Source organism: Gopherus evgoodei, chromosome 5 (genome assembly GCF_007399415.2).
Source record: "Gopherus evgoodei ecotype Sinaloan lineage chromosome 5, rGopEvg1_v1.p, whole genome shotgun sequence".
Lineage (NCBI taxonomy): Eukaryota > Metazoa > Chordata > Testudines > Testudinidae > Gopherus > Gopherus evgoodei.
In genome coordinates this window covers 28107193-28133486 of record NC_044326.1, presented here as the reverse complement: position 1 = coordinate 28133486, position 26294 = coordinate 28107193, and the positions used below count along the sequence as shown (strand labels likewise).

The following is a 26294-nucleotide window of genomic DNA, read 5'->3' as shown; positions in this document are numbered from 1 at the left end:
GCAGTATGTGCAGAACCAGAACCTGCAAAAGCAGGTGAGGAGGCTACGACAGCGCAATCACGATAGTGATGAGGACATGGACACAGACTTCTATCAAAGCACGAGCTATGGCAATTTGGATATCATGGTGGTAATGGGGCAGGTTCATGCCGTGGAACGCCGATTCTGAGCCAGAGAAACAAGCACAGACTGTTGGGACCGCATAGTGTTGTGGGTCTGGGATGATTCCCAGTGGCTGCAAAACTTTCGCATGCATAAGGGCACTTCCATGGAACTTTGTGACTTGCTTTCCTCTGCCCTGAAGCACAAGAATACCAAGATGAGAGCAGCCTTCACAGTTGAGAAGTGAGTGGCAATAGCCGTCTGGAAAGCTTGCAATGCCAGACAGCTACTGGTCAGTCAGAAATCAATTTGCAGTGGGTAAATCTACTGTGGGGGGCTGCTGTGATCTAAGTAGCCAATGCAATCACTGAGCTTCTGCTATCAAGGGTAGTGACTCTGGGAAATGTGCAGGTAGTAGATGGCTTTGCTGCAATGGGATTCCTTAACTGTGGTGGGGCGATAGATGGAACACATATTCCTATCTTGGAACTGGACCACCTTTGCAGCCAGTACATAAACTGCAAGGGGTACTTCTCAATGGTGCTGCAAGCACTGGTGGATCACAAAGGATGTTTCACCAACATCAGCGTAGGATGGCTAGGAAAGGTACATGACGCTCACATCTTCAGGAACTCTGGTCTGTTTGAACAGCTGCAGGAAGGGACTTACTTCCCAGACCAGAAAATAACCATTGAGGATGTTGAAATGCCTATAGTTATCCTTGGGGACCCAGCCTACCCCTTAATGCCATGGTTCAGGAAGCCATACACAGGCAGCCTGGACAGTAGTAAGGAGCTGTTCAACTATAGGCTGAGCAAGTGCAGAATGGTGGTAGAATGTGCATTTGGACATTTAAAAGTGTGCTGGTGCAGTTTACTGACTCAGTTATACCTCAGTGAAACCAATATTCCAATTATTATTGCCACTTGCTGTATGTGCCACAATATCTGTGAGAGTAAGGGGAGGAAATGTATGGCGGGGTGGGAGGTTGAGGCAAATTGCCTGGCTGCTGATTACGCACAGCCAGATAGCCAGGGCAATTAGAGCAGCACATCAGGAAGCGCTGTGCATTAGAGAAGCATTGAAAACCTGTTCCATGACTAGCCTGGCTACAGTGTGACAGTTCTGTTTGTTTCTCCTTGATGAAAACCCACGCCCTTGTTTCACTCTACTTCCCTATAAGCCAACCACCCTCACTCCTTCGATCACTATTTGCAGAGTTTGGGTGGTGGATGAGGTTAGGATGGAAGGACAAGGCCACACTGCACTTCAAAGCTTACTGAATGCCAGCTTTCTGTTGCTTGGGCAAGTCCTCTGAGGTGGAGTGGTTGAGTGCCCAGAGCTCCCCCTCCCCTCACATTCTTGGGTGTCTGGGTGAGGAGGCTATGGAACTTGGGGAGGAGGGCAGGCAGTTACACAGGGGCAGCAGTGGCGGTCTGTGCTCCTGCTGCCTTTCCTGCAGCTCCAGCAGATGCCAGAGCACATCAGTTTGATCCCCCAGTAGCCTCAGCATTGCATCCTGCCTCCTCTCATCGCGCTGCTGCCATCTCTCATCTTGCTCCCGCCACCTCTCATCTCATTTGTCCCTCCTGTCCTCATGTTCATTTTCTGCTTTCCTGGACTCTGACATTGTTTGCCTCCAAGCATTCTGCTGAGCTCTTTCAGTGTGGGAGGACTGCATGACCTCAGAGAACATTTCAACGCAAGTGCTTTTTTTTCCACCTTCTTATCTGCACTACCCTCTGGGACGGAGATGATAGGGAAGTGTTGAAACATTTGCAGCTGTGAGAGGAAAAAAAAAGGGAGAGTACTATTTAAAAACACACATTTTAGAGAACAATGGGTACACTCCTCCACGGTGAACCAAGCAGTTAACATTACATAGCACATGTGCTTTCGGTACACGGTCGCATTTTGCCTCTTATATTGCGGGCCTGCCAGTTTGGTGAGAGATCACACATGCAGGGCCAGGCAACAGAATTCAACTTGCAGGCAGCCATGGTAAGTTCAGCTTTTTCAACCTTCATAACATGTGGGAATGGTTTCAAACAGCAGCACTCTCCTTTCCCATACCAAGTACCCACTGGGTTAGCCATTTAAAAGGAGGGGCTGTACTGGCCACGAATGCATCCCAACTCTTCAGGGCAAATTAATCATTAAACATGTTTGCTTTTAAACCATGCATTATATTTACAAAAGGTACATTAACCAGAAGTGCCTTTTCCAACATCATGGTCCGTGAGCCTGGGTTGGGAGGGTATTAGCTCCAGGGTGATAAACAGTTCCTGGCTGTTGGAGAGAATGGTTTCTCTGCTTGCGTGCTGTGCACTATCCTCCTCCACCTCCTCATCTTCCTTGTCCCCAAAATCGTCATCCTTGTTGCACAAGACTCCTCCTTGCAGGTGTCCATGGACAGGGATGGGGTAGTGGAGGGGGCCCCACCCAGAACTGCATGCAGCTGCTCATAGAAGCGGCATGTTTGGGGCTCTGACCCAGAGCAACCGTTTGATTTCTTGATAGGCTTGCCTGAGCTCCTTAATTTTCATGCAGTACTGCTGCAGGCCCCTGTTGTAATCTCTGTCCATCATGCCCTTGGAGATTTTTTCAAATATTTTGGCATTTCATCTTTTGGAATGGAGTTCTGATAGCATGGATTCATCTCCCCAAACAGTGATCAGATCCAGTACCTCTCATTTAGTCCATGCTGGACCTCTTTTGTGATTCTGGGACTGCATGATCACTTGTGCTGATGAGCTCGCCATGCTGGCCAAACAGGAAATGAAATTCAAAAGTTCCCAGGGCTTTTGCTGTGTACCTGGCTAGCGTATCAGAGTTGAAAGTGCTGTCCAGAGCGGTCACAATGGAGCACTCTGGGATAGCTCCCAGAGGCTAATATCATCAAATTGTGTCCTCACTATCCCAAATTCGACTTGGCGATGTCAATTTCAGCACTAATCCCCTCATCAGAGAGGAGTACAGAAATCAATTTTAAGAGCCCTTTAAGTCGACAAAAATAGCTTCATCGTGTGGACAGGTGCAGGGTTAAATCGATCTAATACTGCTAAATTCGACCTAAGCTCATAGTGTAGACCAAGACTTAGAAAGTTTGTGGATGATACCAAGCTGGGAGGGGTTGCTTGTGTTTTGGAGGATAGGATTAAAATTCAAAATGATCTGGACAAACTGGAGAAATGGTCTGAAGTAAATAGGATGAAATTAATAAGGACACATGCAGAGTACTCCACTTAGAAAGGAACAATCAATTGCACACTCACAAAATGGGAAATGACTGTGTAGGAAGGAGTACTACAGAAAGAGGCCTGAAGGTTATAGTGGATCAAAAACTAAATACGAGTCCATAGTGTAAAACTGTTACCAAAAAAGTTAACATAATTCTGGGATGTATCAGAAGTGTTGTAAGCAAGACACAAGAAGTAATTCTTCTGCTCTACTCCATGTTGATAAGGCCTCAGCTGAAATATTGTGTCCAGGTTTGGGAGCCACATTTCAGAAAAGATGTGGACAAATTGGAGAAAGACCAGAAGAGAGCAACAAAAATGATTAAAGTCTAGAAAACATAACCTATGAGGGAAGATTGAAAATATTGGTTTTGTTTAGTCTGGAGAAAAAAAAATTGAGGGGGGACATAACAGTTTTCAAATACAAAGGTTTTTGCAAGGAGGGTGGTGAAAATTGTTCTAGTTAACCTCAGAGGATAGGACAAGATGCAATGGGCTTAAATTGCAGCAAGGGAGGTTTAGGTTGGTCATTTGGAAAAACTTTCTAACTCTCAGGGTAGTTAGGCACTGGAATAAATTGCCTAGGGAGTCTCCCTCATAAAAGGTTTTTACGAATAGGTTAGATAAACCCGTCAGGAATGGTCTAGTTATTACATAGTTCTGCCTTGCGTGCAGGGTACTCGACTAGATGACCTACCGAGGTCCCTTCCAGTCCTACGATTCTATGACTGTGGTTCCTATATACCAACCTTTGATGCTATTTCCCTTCATAGTCATTAGAGCTCAAACTTAGAAATTTTTTCATGCTACATTCATCTCACACTTTCCTTGTCTTCACTCTTAATGTTTAACAGATTATTTTGATACAAATTCATCCCTGATGGAACTCAGTGGCATTTAAACTTTCCATATGTTTGTCTTTGTGTATATGCAATATGACAATCAGTAACAGATTGAGTATTTGTACGCACTTAACATTATTTACTACTTTCTCCTAGCCCTCCTTGTATGCCGAGTAGTAAAAGTTTTCAAGGCTCAGGTAAGAATCCTAAGATTCCATACAAAAAAACCCTGTAAAACAGGAATGGCTAAGTCCTAGTGTCACAAATATATGTGCAAATATTTCTATGATGAACTAGAAAATAGCTACTAGAAAGTTGTATTATTTTTCATTAATACAATATGTGCCTATGTGTTTGTTTATGATGAGTTACTTGCTATGGGGTTAGATCAAAAAGGGTTGTTAAAGTAAAACAGTGACACAGATCCAAGTCCCTGGTGAAACACTAGGGAAGCTGTTTATTTGGGAATGCCCCCTATGTGGCTCTAACCAGGTTAAAAAAAGCTTACTCTTTCCCAGGCTAAGCTCAGGACAAAGGAGATGCTAAACCATTACATGGCTCTGGGCCTACAAAAAGGAGAAAGTGTGGATAAGATAACTCAGGCACCCCAGGGAGCGTCAGTGAGTGATGACAGTCATACAAGGCAACACACAACGACAGAGAGTGTGATGAAAGCAGTACAGTCTGCTTCTCCCAGCCACACAGGAGGGTTAGCTGGGCTGAGGGGAACTTACAGATGCTTTTAAGGAAAGATTAAGGTGTAGGCAAGGGCAAATAGTAGAACCGCAAAGATACAAACACCAGAGTTATGGACTGACCGGTCAACCAGACACCATGTGAAACTGGAAGTAACCAATCAGGCATCAGAGATTTAAAAAAAAAAGAAGAAGAAGAAAAACGCAAGTACTGCACTGTGCCTGTATTGCATCTCAAAGATAGGCACATCTGGACTGCCTGCCCCCCACATGGGGTAGCCACTTACAGCAAAACACTGGGGCAGCCAGTCAAGGCAGCCAGAGACAACAGAGCAGGAGCAGTGCTGCGGTCTCTGCAGCTTTCACCCCTTTCCACTCCCCCACCGGGCGGGGGACGAGATTTTTTACCCACCGTCCCCCTCCCCCCGGCCAGAAGGGGGACACACTATTTACATCCATCCCCCAACCCCTGCCCAAAGAGGGACAAGCTTGCAAACATGCGGGGCTGAGTAAGATGCTCAGCTGCTGCTGAATCCTGGCCTGGAGTGTCAGCTGCTGGAATTGGAGCCTGAACAGCCTTGTTCAGCTAACATGTCTGGGGAACAAGGAGGCCCAGAGATCCAGTCTAAATGGGTGGACTGAAGGGTACACACAAGAGGGATAAATAGTGGTCTAATGTGTGGCTGGCCCAGTAACTGACAGCATTGTTCAGTTCTATTCATTTTGTCTGCATCTTTCTGGTTCTGATTACCAGCAGTGAATGCATTATTCACGAGCAGTCTCCTCAGAGTCACACAGAGAGAAATACTCATCTCTCCAGTCAGAAAATGAAGTTTCTTCATATGCTGCTAAAAGCAGCACTGGCCTTTTTAATGCCAAATCACACTGTCAAACGTGCTGTTCACTATTACCCCTGGATAATCTGTGTTGGTAAAATGAAGACCAATTTTTTTATGACCCCAAAATTTTATTTGGCTCACCTCTAATTATTGGTTAATACATGTTGTTTACAGTAATGTTCCCATAATACCACACACACACTAAAAAAACAAAAACAAAACAAAAAGCCCTCTACTAACCAAACTTAGCACAGGCAAGGAAGAAAGAACAAAATCTCTTTCTTTCAACCTTAGAAAAGCAGTCAGATATTATGGCGATCGGAGCCATATAGATTTATCTATTAGGTAGCTAGATAACAATAACCCTGCTCACATTCTATCACCTACTCTCCAGGGTTGGTTATAAAAGAATGGGCCCCCTACTCTCTAAGCAGAAGACTTTACTATCAGTTTGTAATTAGTTGAATGTAGACAAGATGTCTTTCAGGCACAAACACCTGCTAAAGGGAATATCTCCTTGTATTGCCTCTACATGTACAAGTTGATGTATGAACAGTCTTTGGGTTAATGTATAAGAATCAGAAGATAGATTACTTATAAATAAGAATGAAGTGGCTTTAATAAAAAAAATAAATTAATAAAAAACCCAAATTAACAGAGCTTTTTATTGCATTAATATTGCACCAGGCTAACAAGCTTTTATCATCAGATTTCTCAAGTTAAGCAGGGTAGGGCTCAGTCAGTTCTTGTGTTTTGCAGCAAGTGGGCCTGGTGGTAAATGCTCCAGCTCATCTCTACCCAGTTACCAAAACCTTTATCTTCTCCTTTGACTACTTTTGCAAATGCACTGATGTACTGCCAACACAAAAATCTGAGTCACACTGAATTTAGGGGCTGCATAAGATAAAGTTACTATAAAAATAAACATCTCCAGGAAAAAATTCAATGATTTCATGTATTTTTATTAGACCTGCAGTCAAATTTTCAGAAGTGCTAAGTGACTTAGGCTCCTAAGTCCCATTTTCAACAGACCTAAGGCCCAAGTTTTTAAAGGTATTTACATATCGAAAGATGTAGACAGGCATCTAGGGAGATTTTCAAAAACTCCCAAATGACTGACTCTCATTGATTTCTCTAGGTGCCTGAATACCTTTAAAAATCTGGACCTTAGTGGGATTTTCAAAAGCACCTAACTAAGTAGGTTAGGCAGCAAACTCCTATGGAAAATGTCAATTTGGTTGAAGTTTTCTGGGTGTTAATAAAAAAAGTGAACTTTTTTCAAGGATTTTAGGAGGCATTTTGGGGTCAAAAACCAAACTTTTCTTGTGGGGAAACAAAAAAATTAAACTAAAAATTTTCAAAAAAAAATTTAATAGCAGCTGTAATTATTATATTTAAATCAATAAAAATCTGCATTTAAAAAAAAATTACCCAAGACTGCAACAGAATTTCCAGGCTGCTGCACTCAGTTCCACACAAAGCAAGGAGACTTTACAACAATAAATTTAAAGTAGAGCATATGAAATCTTGCTTACAAGTGCTGCCTCCCCCCCCAGAAAGCGGCAACTACTTCTGTATCTACAATCAACTGTGTATGCAAATGACAAAGCTTTGGTATCTAGTGACCTGATTTGCAGCTACAAACTGGATATATAGCCATAGCCACAATTTGACACACACAGTTGATTGCAGACACAAAATTATAGGCCTGGCTCCAGACCTTTTAAACATTTGGCTCACAGCCTTCATTTAGGAACTGATCCAATGCTCAGCGTAGACAATAGGAGACTTCCGACTGATTTCAATAGGCATTGTTTCATGTCTTTAAAAATAAATTTTATACTGTTAGAAGCCAGAATGTGGTATATACCTGCTCAAAAGATGTATTAATTTTAAAACACATGAAAACTATTACTTTTCTGTCATATAACTTGTTTTCAAGATTGGGAGTCTTCATTATTCCAGCATGCAATATGGTCAGAACAGTAATAAACTGATAGTGCAAGAAAGATAGATAAAATATAATGAAATACAGCTTGGGTAAACGAGCAGGCCCAAGTGATAGATCCCAGAAAAAAAAGATAGAAGAGCTAGATAATCACATTTTTCTTTTCCTGTCTTATAATCATTTGTACCCCTTTCCACATGTCATTTTTCAAAACAAATAAAATATTCTGTTACATAAGTGACATGCTCATGATATGCTTTTAAACATTGTTACAATAATCCAGTTTTATTCCAATATTATCTGTTCATTAATTGTTGTCTGATTAGCGAAAATTAGAAATATATGACTGCTTTTCATACCTTCCAGCTGTGCGACAAGTAGCAGATGTCACTTCTATGAACTCAGACTACAGGGCCTGAGCCAAAGCTCATAGACTTCATTGGGAAGACCCATATTAAGTAGAGCAGCAGAGATCCTGAACATTTAGAGATTCCTGAGAATGGGTGGACAGAAGTGGTATCCCCAGATGGTGGGATTGTGAATGGCTCTAATGTACCCTAGACCAAGCATTGCTAAGGCTACATAGATCCATGGAAATCAAGCAGTATAAAATGTGGGAAAAGTTTTGTTACCCTTATGGCACATAGATAGCCATAAATATTTTCTGCTAAAGCACTGTTTTGACCATGGGGGCCCTTAGAAATTATGTTGTAGATAAGTAGTACATATTTAATATTTGCAAGTGACTTTCATTGTGCATGAACCTTGAGTGAAGTAAAAAGGAATCCTTGGAAAATGCCTGATTCTGAAATCAGTGGCGTTATAGCCGTATCACCCAGATCAGAATCAGGCCCCTTTATTTTTAAATGTTATCACAAAACTGCATTTTCAAATAATAAACACTACACTTTAAGGTATTTTCAATAACGCACATATGATGGCAAAATGATATGATGGTTGAAGTACAGAACAACGTGGTCTTTCTCCCATTAATTTATATTTACAGGATCTAGATTAAACATACAAAACTGTTCAATTGAGAGGTCACCATCTCCAGGAAAGCACAAGCCTTCTGAATGTAGATCACAAGGTATATATGTAAACCTGCCAACACTGCATCTTAGGAAGCCTGCTGAAAAGGTAAACAACCCTCTGAAACATTAAAGAGTCAATTTCTTACCAAACAGATATAGTTGTAGTAGTTGCTGGTTGCTGTACAAACACACAGCAAAAAAATTTTAACACTGTATATTCTGTATGCGTACACATTGACATAGCCACAATAGCTGTATATTAACTCTATCTAGGCACTTAAGTGGCCTGGAAACGGTGGGTGCTTAGTGTAATGCTGCTTGCAGTGACTCATAAGCATGAATACCAATCTTAGGGCAAACTGTTAAGAATCAGGGAACAAACTGCAAATTGGTTGTGAATTCTGTACTTAGATTTCACCAATCAATAATCAAAGTATAAACTCCTCAGGTGTTATAATAGCCTAAATATGGAGTCACAGAGAGTCCCTTCATGTACTCAAATCTATCTTTCCACCCAGGTGAGCATACCTTTGTAACAGATGGCTTACATCAAGAATCACAGTAATATTCAGGTTACTCCTGTCACCATGTCTCCATGGGTTACAACTGAGAATACCAAATTCAGGACAAACAGTTGAGAAATAGAGCAGACACACCTCAAAACTGGTGGTTATTCATCCATAAGATATACCAGACCAGCAACAAAAGTAAACTTATTTTTCACCATGCTGGCTAACAAGAAGTCAGAAAAGCAGTCTCCTTAGGTATTCCAGTCCTTGTATCACCACCAAAACCAAACAGACTTAATGATGAGTGGTTATTTGAAACCAATTTAATCAACCAAAGGGTGCTTCTGATCCCAAAGGACCAGACACATATCCAGGTCAACATATAACTTAGATCTTACCCAATAATCAGGCTGTTGCCAATCCTTTAGGATCTAATATCTAAAGATTTATTTATAAAAAGAAAGAAAGGTGAGAGTTAAAAATGGTTAAAGGAATCAAATACATACAATAAATGCAAGGTTCTTGGATCAGGCTTGTAGCAGTGATAGAATAAACTGCTGGCTTAAGTCAAGTCTCTGGTTGCTTCCAAATCATTGGAAGGTCTTCAGTCCCTTGCTTATAATGCTCCCATTAGTATAAGTTCATAATCCAAAGAGCAGAACAGGAAAGAGGCAAAAAATGGAGATGTTTCCAGGGCCTGTTATAGCTTCTCCCAAATGAAGGGAAACCCATTGTTCTAGTTTGTGGAAAATTACAGGTGACAAGATGGAGTTTGGAGTCACATGGGCAAGTCCCATGTCCAGGTATGCTTCACTTAGTCATAGCAGAAGCCATTAGCCATACTCTAATTAGAACGTTCTCAGGAAAGTCCATTAAGTGTAGATAGGCAACTTCTGTGGTCCATTGTGAGTGAAGTGTTCTCTGATGGACCATTCAACTTGAATAGTTCCTTCACAATGTGCTAGCTAAATACCTTGTTGGTGTTACCCAGAAGCAAACACATTTGAAATACAGGTATATAGTTCATATTCATTACTTTAGATACAAAAATAATACATGCATACAAATGGCATAAGCATATTCAGGAAATTGTAACTTTTCCATGGACATCTTACATGCCACACTTTGTACAAGATTTGTTGCAATTATAAAACAGTGGTAGCAACAATGATCTACGTGGTCATATTTAACCTGATCATGTCACAACTCCCAGTCCCAAGAATGAGTCACTTACACCAGGCCAGTTGCAACTTAGATCTCGTACCAAAGACAATGCTTGTAGCCAATCCTATAATAAACTGTATAAAAAATTAATTAAATAGGAGAAGGAAACAAGCGTTATTTGCAATATTAAAGCAGGTAAACATAAGATTGTAACTCATTGTATACAGGGCCAGCTCTAGGCACCAGCATTCCAAGTTTGGGGAGGCTCTTTTCAAGGGGCAGCACTCTGTTTTTTTGTTGGGGTTTTTTTGCTTGAGGTGGCAAAAAACCTGGAGCCGGCCCCGATTGTATATCTAAGTTTCCATAGGTAATGGAAGGTTCTGTAATAAGCAAACTATTTCAAGGGTTCTCAACCTTTTCTTTCTAAGGCCCCAGACAACATGCCATAAAAACTCGATGGTCCTCCTGTGCCACAACAACTGATTTTCTGCATATCCAGTGGATTAAAAGTTGTATTAAATTGATAGATAGTTATACAGGTAAACACACACACACACATTATATATAATATAAAAAACAAAAAGATAAGATAGGTACAAAAATAAAAAAAACTGAATATTATTTTTGTTTTACTGATTCAGTGTAAACCTGGCAGGGCTTGGGCTTCAACTTTGGCCTTGGGCAGTGGGGCTCAGGCTTCGATTCCAAGTGGACCGATTTGGCAAATCCTCTGAAATCTGTTGTGGAGCTGCGGATCCCCCGTTGGGAGCCACAGCTCTATATGTCCTTTAGGGCTAATCCAGGCTAAGACACTGGGGATCTCTTGCTTATGCCTAGAAAATCTTACCCCACAGAGTCCAAGTAGCACAGAGAAACAGTTCCTTCTTCTTTGGGGTTTTTATCCCCCTTCTCTCTTGTGTTCTGAGGTGCAAAACTCAGGCGTTGGCTACACTTGCAAGTTACAGCACAATAAAGCAGCCCTGGGCACCCTAGCTCACTCCCCATCCAGAGCAGCAAGGCATGTAGAGCACTCTGACCCCGCAGCTACAGCGCTGGTGGTACTCCGTGTTGCCAGTGTGAACAAGGTACTGCGCTGTGATCAGCCTCCAGAAAACTCCCATAATCCCTTTAAGTGGCCACTCTTGTCATTGTGAAATCGGCTGTAGGAATGCGGAAATGCCTTTTCAAAGCTCTGTTTCGGAGAAGCCCGCTGCTTATCAGCTCAGAGAAAAAGCAAACATTTCCTGTTTGCTTTGAGTGAGTGAGAGAGAGGCAGGGGAGGAAGGGGGTCTGAACTTATAAGAAAGCATGCTGACACACTCAGCACCCCAAAAACCCACTCTCCCCACACATACACACAACACACTCCTGTCACACTCCACATCCCCCCCACTTGAAAAGCACATTGCAGTCACTTGCATGCTGGGATAGCTGCCCATAATTCACCGCTCCCAATGCCGCTGCAAGTGCCGGAAATATGCCCACACCAGTGCGCTTGAAGCTGTCAGTGTGGACAGACTGCAGCGCTTTCCCTACTGCACTCTACAAAGGCAGGTTTAACTCACAGCGCTCTACATCTGCAAGTGTAGCCATGCCCTCAGTCAGGGGCACCTCTAGACATTTTGCCGCCCCAAGCACAGCAGGCAGGCTACCTTTGGCGGCATGCCTGCGGAGGGTCCACTGGTCCTGTGGGACCAGCAGATCCTCCGCAGGCAAGTCGCCGAAGGCAGCCTGCCTGCCATCCTCGCGGCGCCAGTAGAGTGCCCCCCACGGCTTGCTGCCCCAAGCACACACTCATGCCGCCCCTGCCCTCAGTTGATGGGAGGAAACCATTTGCATGATTCCTCTTCATGCAGCAGGGAGGCACAGCAACAAAGTCCTTTATTCTTGTTAACAGTTCACAATAGTCCGTCAAGTGTCGATGGATCTTTCCTGTTGGGCAGGATATAACACCTTTTGTTGAAGATCAGCTCTTCACACTATGTCTTTCTCCTGCCTGGTGATTTATACAGTCACAGAGGTTCACAATACAACCACTCAAATATTCCATTGTAGTATGGGATACAGATGTTATAAGTGAGATTAATTCACACAGCAACTCACAAGCATTCAATTGTCTAAACACAGTCTTATAATGCTGCTACTCATTTTAACAATACTAACACGCAGGTGAGCCAGACTGATTCCAGCTATGTATTTGTCAGTGTTTAATTGAGACGGGGTCTTTGGTACAAGTGTCACAATTAGTACCTCTGAAAATTAGGTCAATTATAGATTTATCATGCCTAATTTTAAGTACAGAATTTGTTTAAAAAAGGTTTCCCTTAATGTAGCTATACTACTAGGTAATTATTTTGGCCACAACTCGTGTGATGAATACAATTCTCCTTCAAATGCAAACTGTATCTATTCAGTATATTTTCACTGGCTCTTGCTTCTGCAAACTGTACTTCATTTTTATATACTATGTATAACAAATCAAATTTTAGGATTTAAATAAATATGACTGGTATACCGGAGAATTTGATCGTCAGAAAGCAGAAGAGGCTTTGTTACAGGAGAACATCGTGAGTATCACTAAACTTTAAAGCAATGGGTTTAACTCTTGGAGAAAAACAAGGTTTTACTATGTAGCATTCTAGTTTGGTGCAGTGTATATGAACAGGGTTGGAAACATTTTTTTTTAAATCACTTCTGAATTTCATTGTACAGTTGTTATATTTTTTCAGAAGCTGTAATTTACACACTAATCAGTCAAACAAACATATATGGCCAAATTCTTTGTTTTTTTTACATCCCTGGGAATATTAAAGGGAGTTACACTGTTCCTCAGGGCTGCATTGGGCCTATTTTTATGGGATTTTTAATATAGGGATACTCATAAAAATACACACACATCTTGCAGTTTTGTAGTATATTAATGAGTTTATATGCTTTGCTGGATCAGGACTAAGGAAAGAATAATACCATACTACACTGCCATATTTTCCCCTGGATTAAATATGCTCATTTTAGTAACATTATTTATTTCTAGACAAACCAACATTTTCCTTTAAATGTAACAGTACTAGAAGTGGGCTGCTATTGGGGCAAGCTTTATGGGTAGAGCCCTGTATACATACAAAATCTGGATTTGAATCCATCCACGGTCTGCAAACATGCATCCATGGATATCCGCAGATTCACAAGGCTCTACTTATGGGCCCTGGTCAGGTAGGGCCCCAATTTTGAGGGATGGCCGTAGTTAATTTGTATCACACATGAGGCTCCTGACTATTGGTTGCTTCTCAGAGGAGGCACTTCTGACATGTTTTGACAGACTAAGGATCAAGAATTAGAAGTGGCAATGTGGAAAGGGAGGGGAGAGAAGCTAAGAAAGGGGACGGAAGCTGATGGACTCAATCACCAGCATAGAAAAGACAATCAGTAGTGCTCAGATCTGTTCACAGTCCTCATCTCAGAGCTCTGTTCATTGTTCGACAAAAGGAAGCAAGGAATGACAACATAAAGTAACAAAACCAGTCTCAAACCAGCCCCAAAGTCTACTGGCCTTCAGCAACTTTTTGATCAAAACGTCCACTCAGCTCATGTAGGTCCACCTTGCTGTCCCCAGCTGCAATTCCAGGAGTCTTCTCTCAGACCTCTTCTGGTCCCATGCTCCCACATGGAGCTCAGGCCCTCATTTATATTCCTTAACTCGAAGTCATCAGACCCAGTCCCTTGATGCTGCCCAGCTGGGTTGGATGATTCCCAGTACCTGCCTTCCAGGCTCATTGCTAAAACAGTGCTGTCTGCTCCCCAGCCTCCCTGACCCATAAAAGGATAGACTATCTTGTTATACAGGACCTGATCCCAAGAGTGAACAGTAATGATTTCTTTAGTGAAATTCTTTGCTATTGGGATTGACTTCCCTGTCATTAGCTTGGTTGTTCTCCTCCCACTCCTGCATAGTCTTAGAACACACAAGGTAAGGTCAACATTATGCAAGGTTCCTCAAATAGTAAATGTAGCTCCATCCTCTCTCACATGATTCCTACTGCTAGAACCTCTCTTTAACCAAGCCAAAACATGACAGACTGTGAAAAAATAAACACACTAAATTAATCATCACCTGGAACCAAAAGGAGGAATTGAAATCATTGCTGTAAAACTAAAAGACAAAGGCACTAATACTACATGACACACATCTCTGCAAATGGATGTAGTATAATTAAGACAGTCTTTCTCTGAATAAATACAGCAATACTCTTAAAAAATGACTATTGTTGCCAAAAAAAAAAAATCTTTCATCTAGTGTCCCACAAACACACTCCTGAAAGGAGTTACAGGGTTAATCTCCAGCCACAGGAAATTTAAAGTTGCCAGGGTCTTGCAAGACACTATTCATTGCCATATTTCCTGTTGACTATCACAGATTCTCCAGCAGTGTGTGATAAGTTTGCAGCTGCAGCTTTGTTTACTAGCATAGTCTGTAACTTTTGGACAGTTTAGAATTTATGTAATATGCACACATTCATCTATATATAAAATTAACATATGTGCTTTCGGAGTTGTGGTAAATCCCTACACGCACCCCACTGCATTTGAGCTTGATCACCTTAGGGTAATTTTGCTGTATGTCAATTTTAAAAACACATCAGTGACAAGCCCAGATTCAAGCTCATTTATTGGGGACAGAACGGAAAAGGTCTCAGAGAAAAGTCCAAACACAACCAGCACAGTCCATTGGATTATGTTTTAACTACTTATTCTTAACAATCTGTTCCCCTTTTATTTAGTTGTGACTCAAAGTTTCCCAAACCTGAAGAGCTCTGTGTAAGCTCTGAAGTTTGTCTCTCACCAATAGAAGTTGGTCCAGTAAAAGTTCTCTCACTCACCTTCTTTCTCCAACAAGGCTCGATTACAGCAGCATCAGTACTGTGCTATTGCTTGTTAAATAAATAAGTTATCCTGCAGGCACTCAGGCAACCCACACAGCCTGGATCTGCCGTGGAAAGGGCGCTCCTCTCCCAGCCCCAACCCACCCCCAGACCTGTTACAGCTTGGGCAGGGGCAGCCCAAACCCAGCCCCAGCTGGGACCTGCCACAGCCAGGGCACCAGTCTCACGGTCCCAGCCCTGGAGCTGCTGTGATGAGGAGAGGCACCTCTCCCCACAGCCCAGCCCAGCCAGATGCTGCTTCTCCTGCTGCCGGGAGTGAGAGTTCAGGGAAGTCCTCTCTCCCTACTATAGCCTCCTGTACCCCAAACCCCTCATCTCTGGCCTGGCGCCATTCCAGAGCCCGCAACCCAACCCTCTGCCCCAGCCCTGAGCCCCTCATCCCCAGACCAACTTTAGAGCCCACACCCTCTGTCAGACCCCTCACATCCCTGCAGCCCAACCCTCTGCCCCACTCCTGAGCCCCCGCCCCACCATATGAATTTTGTTATGTGCATCAATATGACGGTGATGTGTGACAAATCACCTTCATATTGGTGAACATAACAAAATTCATTCTGCACACATGGGAAAAATTAGAGGGAACACTGTCCTGAAACCAGCCTCATTTATCATTTAAATATTGCATACAGGTTTCCTGTTAAATAGGTGACTAAAGGAATCTGCAATATTATTTCAGGCCATTTTATGCATAATATTTTTAACCCAAGGTAAGTGGGAGACATTCCGTTTCCCAGAGGGCTCACCTTTTCCCCAAAGAACTCTCAATCAGCATGAAGCAGCATACAAGAGCTGAAGGCCCCTTGCATTGGCATATTTGACAGCACTGAACTGTACCGGCCATCCTCACAATGGATGATTTGGAAAGCAAAAGAAGATCTTTTGTTTTTTCGTACAGGCGAGGGGTATAAAGGAAAAGCAGCTAACAAAAGCATGCTATTTTCACAACCTGACTGTGGGAGATCTCACCAGAAGATGGCTTTCCAATACTGAAAATTGGATCACAGCCAAAACTTCTCTGTATTAGGGAGGGATAACTTCAGCAAGGAGTGGATTGTGCATTGGTGGATTGTGTTTCAGACTTCAATATAAAAAGGACATCATTCAGCCTTGAGTACTTGCTCCTGCTGTTGTGAGAGGGATAGGCACACTCTCCTTTCTGTCATTGGAAAGTCAGTAGAAGTTGGGCACTTAACTCCTTTAACCACCTGTGAAAATCCCACCCAATGTTCATCCTAAGGCTGTGTCTACACTGCCACTTTCAGTGCTAAATCTTTTGTCGTTCAGGGGTGTGAAAAAACACACCCTCGATTGACAAACGTTTTAGTGCTGAAAAGTGCCAGTATTGTATCATGGGTAGTGTAGACATACCTTAAGACATTATGACTACACCACAAAAAGAGGATCCTGTTTTCTCTTTTAATGTTCTCATGGTAAGCATGAAGGAAAATTTCCATTAATGTAAAGATACATTGTAATGGATTTTGAAAGTATTTCCCCTTCAGTAATAAAACAGCTCTCTTGAAAAACCCTATCACTATGAGGTTTTTTCTTTCTCAGGTTAACTGCCAGTGAAAATACATTTGATCTTGCACCATCGAGGACATGGAGAGTTTGGCTGTTGACTTCAGTAGGTGCAGGATCAGCCCCATAGAGACTAGTAACTTTTCTTAAATAGGAAAATGAAGTTCAGGATACCTAGTACATCTAATTGTTATGTAGTTTGCCTGATACTAAGCTATTCCTGAAGTATCTTATTAAAGCAATTTGTTTAATTTATCAAACAAACAGTGTCTCGAAACAACTTGTGTGATGTCTACACTTATTTCAGGTACCTACTTAGCAATCTACATGCAAGTCTCTCACTGTACTTTCAGTGCGGCCCTCACACTTTGTGAAGGTTAAAAACAATATACACACAAGATAGGCTGCAAATAATCCACATCCAGGACTGCAATGCTCAGTACAACAAATAAAATATGTGGAACAGCAGTTGTCAAAAAGGGCACAGACTTTATCCCTTCCAGACTACTTCTATTGTGAGGTTGAGTAATCCCAAATTAGAGTGGCAAAAAGTAGTTTCAATCATGTTCAGATCATAGGGCTAATTAAATGCAAAATTGAGTGAAAAGCTTTACTGCTACTATTATTTATATGATGGTATCATCCAAAATGTGATAAGCACATTCCAGTCACAGAAGGAAGTGTCCCTGCCCTGAAGACCTGAGAATCTGAGGCCATTATTTTGCAAGTACTTAGGCTTATGACTCACTTTATGCATGTGAGCAACCCTACTGAATTCACTAGAACTGCTAAAGGTCCTAATCCTGCAAACACTAAAACCTTGTCTACACTGCCACTTTACAGTGCTGAAACTCTCTCCTTCAGGGGTCTGAAAAAACATTCCCCTAAGCGATACAAGTTTCAGCCCTGAAAAGTGGCAGTGCAGACAGTGCTCCCAGCGCTGGCAGCTGTACTTCCCTAGTGGTAGTGTGGGCGGGAGGGGGGGTGGGTTTGGTTTGTTTTTTTTTGGTTTTGGGGTTGTTTTTTTTTGTTTTTTTTAAAAACACAGCACTGGGAGAGCTCTCTCTCACCGCTGGTGCCACAACTACACAGCCACGTTAAAGTGCTGCTGCGGCATGGCTTTAATGATGGTAGTGAAGACATACTTTTGACACAAATGGGGCAACTCAAGAGTCCAACGTTAAGTATGTGTATGTAGATTTGGGGCCTGTATAAGTCTATAATAAAATTAAGTCTGATATCTTTAAAATGCATATCTTTAAAATGTGCAAATACAATACAAAAATCAAATTTTGAAGCATGCTTCCTTCTAGATCTATAAAATTAAATTAAAATAAATTAAGAGGTTCAACGCAACATATAGAATGTATGGTAATATCATAAGTCCCATTACAGATAGTCCATGTAATTTCTTTACTTTACATCCAGGTGTAATTGAAGTGCATGAACCAAAACTTTATTTTTAAATGCAATACCAGTGGTATCACACTCCCACTACCTTGCATCATCATCTTACTCTTCTTTCTTCGCATACAATATTGTCCTCTTAGCATCAATTTTTCCAGCATTTTGTAATATGAAAAAGGTACTTCCACATTAAAACATTCTATAATATTGCAATATACATTGCCCTATAATTCTCATTATTGTATACAGAGATTCAATAAGTATATTACGTAGATGTAATTCATTACTTAAATCTAGGAACGTTATTAATTAAAAAATCTTTTCTATTATTTTGTCAGAAGATACCTTGTTACAAATATAGTATGTTACAAAATCTACTTTGATTACAACATTCCATTATATAGTTCACACATTAAATAATCCTGTACAATTTACCCAAAACTCTTGGGCTGTTTATGTATTGGAATTTACAGGTGTAACTAATGTTATAATTTGTCATGCAGGATGAGACATTCTTGGTCAGAGACTGTTCAACAAAATCAAGTTCTGAACCATATGTGCTGGTCATATATTATGGAAACAAGGTATACAATATTAAAATACGTTTTCTGGAAGACAGCCAGCAATATGCATTGGGAACAGGGCTCAGAGGAGATGATGTAAGTGAAATACCATCTGATATTCTACTTTATTGTTTACTTGCTGCACTTAACAACTCTAAATACTATAGAAGATTAATTAGGTAATTAGTGGTGTTCCCCAGGGGTCTGTTCTGGGACCAGTCCTATTCAACATATTCACAAATGATCTGGAAAAAGGGGTAAACAATGAGGCGGCAAAATTTGCAGATGATACAGAATGTCAAGATAGTTAAGTCCCAGACAGACTGCAAAGAGCTACAAAAAGAATCTCAAAACTGGGTGACTGGGCAACAAAATGGCAGATGAAATTCAATGTTGATAAATGCAAAGTAATGCACATTGGAAAACATAATCCCAACTATACATATAAAATATCTAAGTCTAAATCAGCTGTTACCACTGAAGAAAGATCTTGGAGTCATTGCGGATAGTTCTCTGAAAACCATCCACTCAATGTGCAGCAAACAGAACATTGGGAGTCATTAAGAAAGGGCTAGATAATAGACAGAAAATATATTGCCTCTATATAAATCTATGGTACACCCACATCTTGAATACTGCATGCAGATGTGGTCACCACAACTCAAAAAGAGATATACCTGAATTGGAAAAGGTTCAGAAAATAGCAACAAAAGTGATTAGGGGTATGGAACAGCTTCCATATGAGGAGAGATTAATAAGACTGGGACTTTTCAGTTTTGAAGAGATGACTAAGGGGGATATGATAGAGGTCTATAAAATCATGACTGGAGAAAGTAAATAAAGTGTTATTTGCTTCTTCTTATAACAGAAGAACTAGGAGTCACCAAATGAAATTAATAGACAGCAGGTTTAAAACAAACATAGGAAAGTATTTCTTCACACAGTGCAGTGTCAACCTGTGGAACTCCTTGCCCGAGGATGTTGTGAAGGCCAAGACTATAACAGGGTTCAAAAAGAACTAAAATTCATGGAGGATAGGTCCATCAGTGGCTATTAGGCACGATAGGCAGGAATGGTGTCCCTCACCTCTGTTTGCCAGAAGCTGGGAATGGGCAACAGGGGATGGATCCGTGATGGGTTAGATCACAGAACCGCCCTTAGGAACTGCCAACTGATGTGCCAAGACTACCTCTGCTCCTGCTTTCCCTGCCAGCTTGAGACCCCAGCATCCTGCCTTGCTGAGCCAGACACACCCATCTGCTTCAACACAGACCCAGGATCTGAATTACTTGCCCCAAAGCTGCAGACTTAACTGAAAGCAGCTTATAGAAGTGTTCCTGCCTTTAACACTCAGATGTCCGACTCCCAATGGAGTCTAAACCCAAATAAATCCATTTTACCCTGTATAAAGCTTATACAGAGTAAACATAAATTGTTCGCCCTCTATAACACAGAGAGATATGCACAGCTGTCTGCTCCCCCCCCCCCAAGTATTAATACATACTCTGGGTTAATTAAGTAAAAAAGTGATTTTATTTTAAATACAGAAAGGAGGATTTCAGTGGTTTCAAGTAGTAACAGACAGAACAAAGAGAATCACCAAGCAAAATAAAATAACACACGCAAATCAAAGCCTAATACATGAATACAATTGAGTACAGATAATACCTCACCCGGAAAGATGTTTCAATAAGTCTCTTTCACAGACTGGATGCCTTCCTAGTCTGGGCACAATCCTCTCCCCTGGTACAGCCCTTTTTCCAGCTCAGGTGGTAGCTAGGGGATTCTTCATGACAGCTCTCTCTTTTCTCTGTTCTACCCACTTACATATCTTTTGCATAAGGCGGGAATCTTTTGTCCCTCTGGGTCCCCCCAATGGAAAAGCACCAGATTAAAGATGGATTCCAGTTCAGATGAGATGATCACATCACTGTAAAGACTTCATTACCCACTTGCCAGCACACAGGTATACAGGCAGACTTACAAGTAGAACACACCCATCTACAGTCAATTGTCCTGGTTAATGGGAGCCATCAAGATTCCAAACCACCATTAATGGCCCCCACTTTGCATAACTACAACAGGTCCTCAGAGTTATATTTCATATTTCTAGTTTCAGATACAAGAGTGGTACCTTTTACAAATAGGATGATCACACTCAGATTATAAGCTTTGTAATGATACCTTATAAGAGACCTTTTGCATGAAGCATATTCCAGTTATATTAGCATATTTTCATAAAATCATACAGAGTGCAACATCACAGGATCACTTGATTACCTGTTCTGTTTATTCTCTCTTGGGCACCTGGCAGTGGCCACTGTCAGAAGACAGGATACTGGGCTAGATGGACCTTTGGTCTGACCCAGTATGGCCGTTCTTATAAAATACCTAGCATAAAGATGACTAACTTGTCAGGTTTTTCATTAAAAGTTTCATTTCAAATAGTAACTGCTTGAAATGCTGACAAATAAGTCACAGGAATAATTTAGGGCCTAATTTTAAATGCTCAAATTCCCATTTTAAACCATTAGAAATTTTGCCCAAGTAAGAACATTTCTGGCCTATATAGTTTCATCCATGTGGTTCCAAATGACGTGCAATTTTTTAAAAATAATTTTTGCTATTTTTTCAGTTTTTACTTTATGCATCTGACAGCACTTTTGAGGCCTGAGTTCCAATGTCAGATTCCCTTCAGTGGATGCAGGGTTAGCAATGAGAAAGGGATCCCAGCTCAGGGACAATGAGTTAGACTTGGAAGTAGAGGTTAGAATACCTTAATAATCACAGTGTAGATTCCAGCCGGCACTCAGCTCTTAAAGGAACTGTTCACACCAAGAATATAGATGTTCCATCCCTCGGATTCAAAAAGTTCATCACCAAGGTGTTGCTGGAGCCCCCTTGTCTTGGTTGTGAGGCACTCTAAAAAAGTGCTGACTCTTTCAGATCTGAGTTTCTAGCTGTTTTCCTGGGACCACAGTGTGGTCCAGGGGAACAGTGGTGATGCCTCTTCCCTCTCCCTGAAAGAGATATTCAAGCTTGTATGATTCTTCAACTGTTGAGGCTTCCTGGAACCTTTTGGAACCAAGGACTCCTTGCATATGGCCTGTGATTTGTGTCAGCTCTCATAAGGGAGAAGGGCCTGGCCTTCACTTGGCACTGTGGCCAGACCTTGCCTAAGTTTTCAAAGCCTCTTCTGTCAAAAAAAAACCAAATGAACACTCATATTCACTCCATATGAATGTTTAAGTGAAATAAGTAAACTGAGCATCACATTTTTGGATGACCCTCTTCCAAGCACAACCACCCAGCTGAAGTGGAGGCTGGTGAATGACATCTTGCCTTTCGCAAGATGCACACTTGAGATTTCTTTTCAATGGATTCAGACAAAATTAAAAGGAGATAGAATTCTCATAAAAAATGGAATGAAACTGGCAGTACAGAGCACTATTACACAATGGTACAGAGTGCTACCAAATTTCAGACATTTTAGCACATTGGAAAAGAAAGACCTATATGATCTTACAAATGCAAACAACTTTGAGGAAAAAAAATCTTACAATGATTTGATAGACATGGGAAGGTAGACATACCAACCTTGTCATCTCAGGTGATGGACAGACCCAAAAGTCAGAACTTAAAAGTAGGTTCTAATCTGTGCACAGAGGGCACATGCCCACCCTAGACTGTGGATCTGCACCAAAAGTACTCATATTACAATGCTGTTCCATTTTCAAAAATAAGTATTTTATTAGTCTCTCAGTTCTTATCACCATAGTGTACAAGACTGGCTGGTTTTAACAAAATACATCTATAACTATTAGAAATGGCTTAAATCCTCCATTTTAATGTTGGCTTTCTATGGTTGTTTTTTTTTTAACTCAAAAAAAAAAAAAAACTTTCCCAGAAACCAACAATGGAGATTGATTAAAGTCTCCTATTGACCAGAGTTTCTGTGCAGCACTGGGAAGCCCCAGAGACGAGACACTCCCAAGAGAAGCATTTCTTTCTATCACACCAGCACCTGCCTTTGGGAAGTGGGGAGGGAACTGATGCACTGAACTGGGGTAGGGGTGCAGGTACAGCATGTACCGTTCATCAGAGTTGCCTCTGCATTTCAGATGGAGTAAGCAGAAGGAGTCCAAAGCCGCTCTTTCTTGTTTATTCTCTTCTTAGTTTGTCTCAAAGAGGTTAAAACATTCATAAGGCTTCAACAATTAGAGTAAAATTGCAATCTGCAATTTCCCTGTCTGCTTAAATGCTTTTCAAAAGGTATTTAGTACAGATTAGTATATTGTTAAGTGAATTCCATACTTACATGTGGGAGACAGAAAAAAAATAGATGCAGACCTAGTATTCAAAATCTGTACTTTGCCATCCTCTCTCCAATTTCGCATCTTCACTTCTTTAAAGGATAACGCTCTTCTGATGGAAATTTTCTGCAGCATGCTTTCACTTTTGGATTAATTTATTTTACCTATTTTTTTCAACTCAATTAATTTAATCTAGCAATTTTTTTCCATCCCAAATACTGGTTTTGATCTTTCATATTCAGATTGTTAACTAATGTATACTCATATATGTTGTTATTTTTCATACTTTTCCTTGGGAAGTTTTCTGAGACCTGATTCCACTTAAGCATCTATCCAAGGACAGCATTAGGCCTTACATCTTTTTATGAAAAAAAAATGTATTGACTAGAGTTTGGATTTATCCTAGAAAACTGTTACCACTCTATTAGCAGCACAATGACCAACACCATTTGTCTAAAACCTCATGCAGTTAAATTGGTACAAAGCCATAATGCAATGAATACAAGCAAAAGAGAAAAAACAATTTTAAAATCATAACTTTGTTGGTGCCTTTTGCTGGCAATTAAGCCACAGCTTTACACATTTACATATATATTCTGTATATTAAATTGAGCTCATCTGAGGGCCCGATCATACAATGAGCCAAGCATCTTCTGGGAGTTACTACTAAGCACTTTCAAATTTCATTAAAGTTAATGAGGGTGAGAGATGCTCAGCTCCTCAAAAGATATCTCCAACTGCTTAGTTTAAAAAAAAAGTAGGATGTTTTTATCTTACTTTCTTCATAACAGCTGGGAGGTAAGTGCTATTAAAACCCATGAGTTCAATATATTCACTAAAAGACATCAATTTCAGGAAGGACAAGGAAGCATATTATACAACGTATTCTGCACCGAATGTCAGTTTGTTTTCTTTTTTTGTTTTTTTGGATACTTCAGTACGTAACAGATTAGGAATGGTGAGTGGGTTTTTATACACCAGACCCTCACTAGAACACTCATCTATATAGCACGAATTCGCATATAATGCGGTTGCGGCCATGGATCCCAAATTTAATTACTTTAATTGCAATTCATTTTAATGTGGCCCCCGCATTAATGCGGTACTGTGCATGGACCGCAAATCCCGCATTCCAGCAAGGGTCCAGTGTATATAAATAAATAAAATCAGTAGTTTAATCCCTTATGAGCAATGCCACACTTTAAAAACACACACATTGCTGTTTGCTGGTTTTTAGGTTAAATTCCCAGGGTGTAAAACCCTCTGCCCCTAAAAAAGAAAGCTACTGTGTCCCAATGTGATATTAAGCAAGGAAGACTACTGGAGGCACAAAGGGGATCAAATGGGGTGGCAGTGCGTGGGGAGGAGTGTTATTTCTTATATGTGGTATTGCTTTGGTTCTTCTTACCTGTTTCATATCAGAAGATAAGGATTTTCAGCATTTCTCTGTTCAATTGTTTATTGTTTTTCAGAAGTTTGGTTCTGTGCAAGAAATCATTGACTTCTACACATATGTTCCCATTACACTTATTGATGGAAAGGATAAGTCTGGAATCCAGACAGAACAATGTTACCTAACACACCCTTTTAAGTTGAACAGAAGATACCTCTTACCCTAAGTGATTTCAACTGTTTGTATAAATGTAGAAATAAGAACACTTCAATATTTAATATCTGTGTAGAAATTAGGAGATTAGACTTGAGTTCAACAAGAATGAGAACTCTTCATTGTATTCATGAGAAACTTCCATGAAATGTGATTTCTCATATGTGAGACTAGATCAAATTGTACTCTGCTGTGCATGATTAAAATTATGAAATATACAAAAGTGAAACTTCAAATAGAGGGTGTTGTTGCATGTACAAATAAATGTCATAGTACAACTGCACAAATAAAAGGTATGAAAAGCAGTTAACTTCTAAGCAATATTTTGCCTGTCTTGCTGATAACTGATAAACTGTTTGATTGCTTATATTAACAAAACCTCTCCATTACTAGGAATACAAAATAAATCCATGAAACAAAACAATGTAATATATTAGAATTGCATTACAAAATATTCCCGCATTTAAACTCAGAAAAGTTGCATCTAACTTGGTGCTTATTGTTTAACCATTTCTCTATTGGGGCAGACTACAGGCTGGTTTTAAACAAACAATCCAATCACCTGCTCAGTAGGGGACCAATCCAATATTCATGAAACCAATTACAGTCTTTCAACAGACTTCAGCCACCACTGGATCAATCCTTGAGGGGCTCATTTAGGAATTTGGGGATTGGTCCTGCTCTGAGCAGGGGGTTGGACTAGATGACCTCCTGAGGTCCATTCCAACCCTAATAATCTATGATTCTATGATTCTGGATCAGACTTTAGGGCTGGTCTCCATGAGATAAATCTTACTACTAGGGATGACTAACAGTAACTATTCTTCAGCTCAAGCAACAGAGGCTTGTGTTTCATTCCCAATTCTTCAAACCCTTATGGAGGTAAGATTACTCACACATTTAGTCCCGTTGAATTCATACCCTATGCAAACTTGAGAGGAAATCATAGTCAGAGGCACTAGAGCATAATTCTGGCCACTTTAAAAATACACACACTAAAAAGTTTGTACAAAAAGAATTTCTTATGTAATATATAGTATATATTTACATCATTTGAGATTTGCACAGTTTCTGTAGTTTAAATTCAGCTTGAATGTATAGGGCAAACCTTGCTTCTGTTCCTCAAACCTTCAGTGGGTCTCTCAAGCGTGCTTCCCACGAGATTGGTTAGATGATTAAAATATAATAGAAAATAGAATCAGTCAGAATCAGTTTAACAAATCAGGAACAAGAAACAGTATCTTGTCTGGCAGGATGCAGGAAAATAATTGTTATAGAGCCCTAATAGGGTATTCCAACCCCTATTCTAATTTCTACTGGGCGCATCAAGCTGCAGATCTGCCCTGAGAAACAGAAAGCCATACCCAACTCCCAGACAGCCTCTCTCTTGGAGCATACTCTGTCAAAGGAAACTCAGCACAGGAGAGAATCCAGGTCACACACTTTATCTCAAGTCACAAAAATATTAAAATTCCAAAAGGAAAACTAACCAAAGACAATACTACGTCAAAAAACAAAAATTAGAGACACACCCATCTGGGCTGAGTTTGGATATCCTTGGCAAGAGAAAGA

General features: G+C 40.7%; 1 protein-coding gene across 1 annotated transcript in view; it reads left to right on the top strand.

The window, feature by feature from the left end:
* The window catches only part of CLNK (cytokine dependent hematopoietic cell linker), a 68506-nt gene extending 42299 nt beyond the window's left edge, over positions 1–26207 (top strand). The window contains 5 exon segments of the mRNA XM_030563408.1: positions 4340–4380; positions 8672–8805; positions 12862–12939; positions 18744–18899; positions 24589–26207. Coding sequence (XP_030419268.1) covers positions 4340–4380; positions 8672–8805; positions 12862–12939; positions 18744–18899; positions 24589–24735 — 556 coding nt within the window. The 3' untranslated portion in view covers positions 24736–26207.
* Positions 26208–26294: the final 87 nt, after the last annotated feature.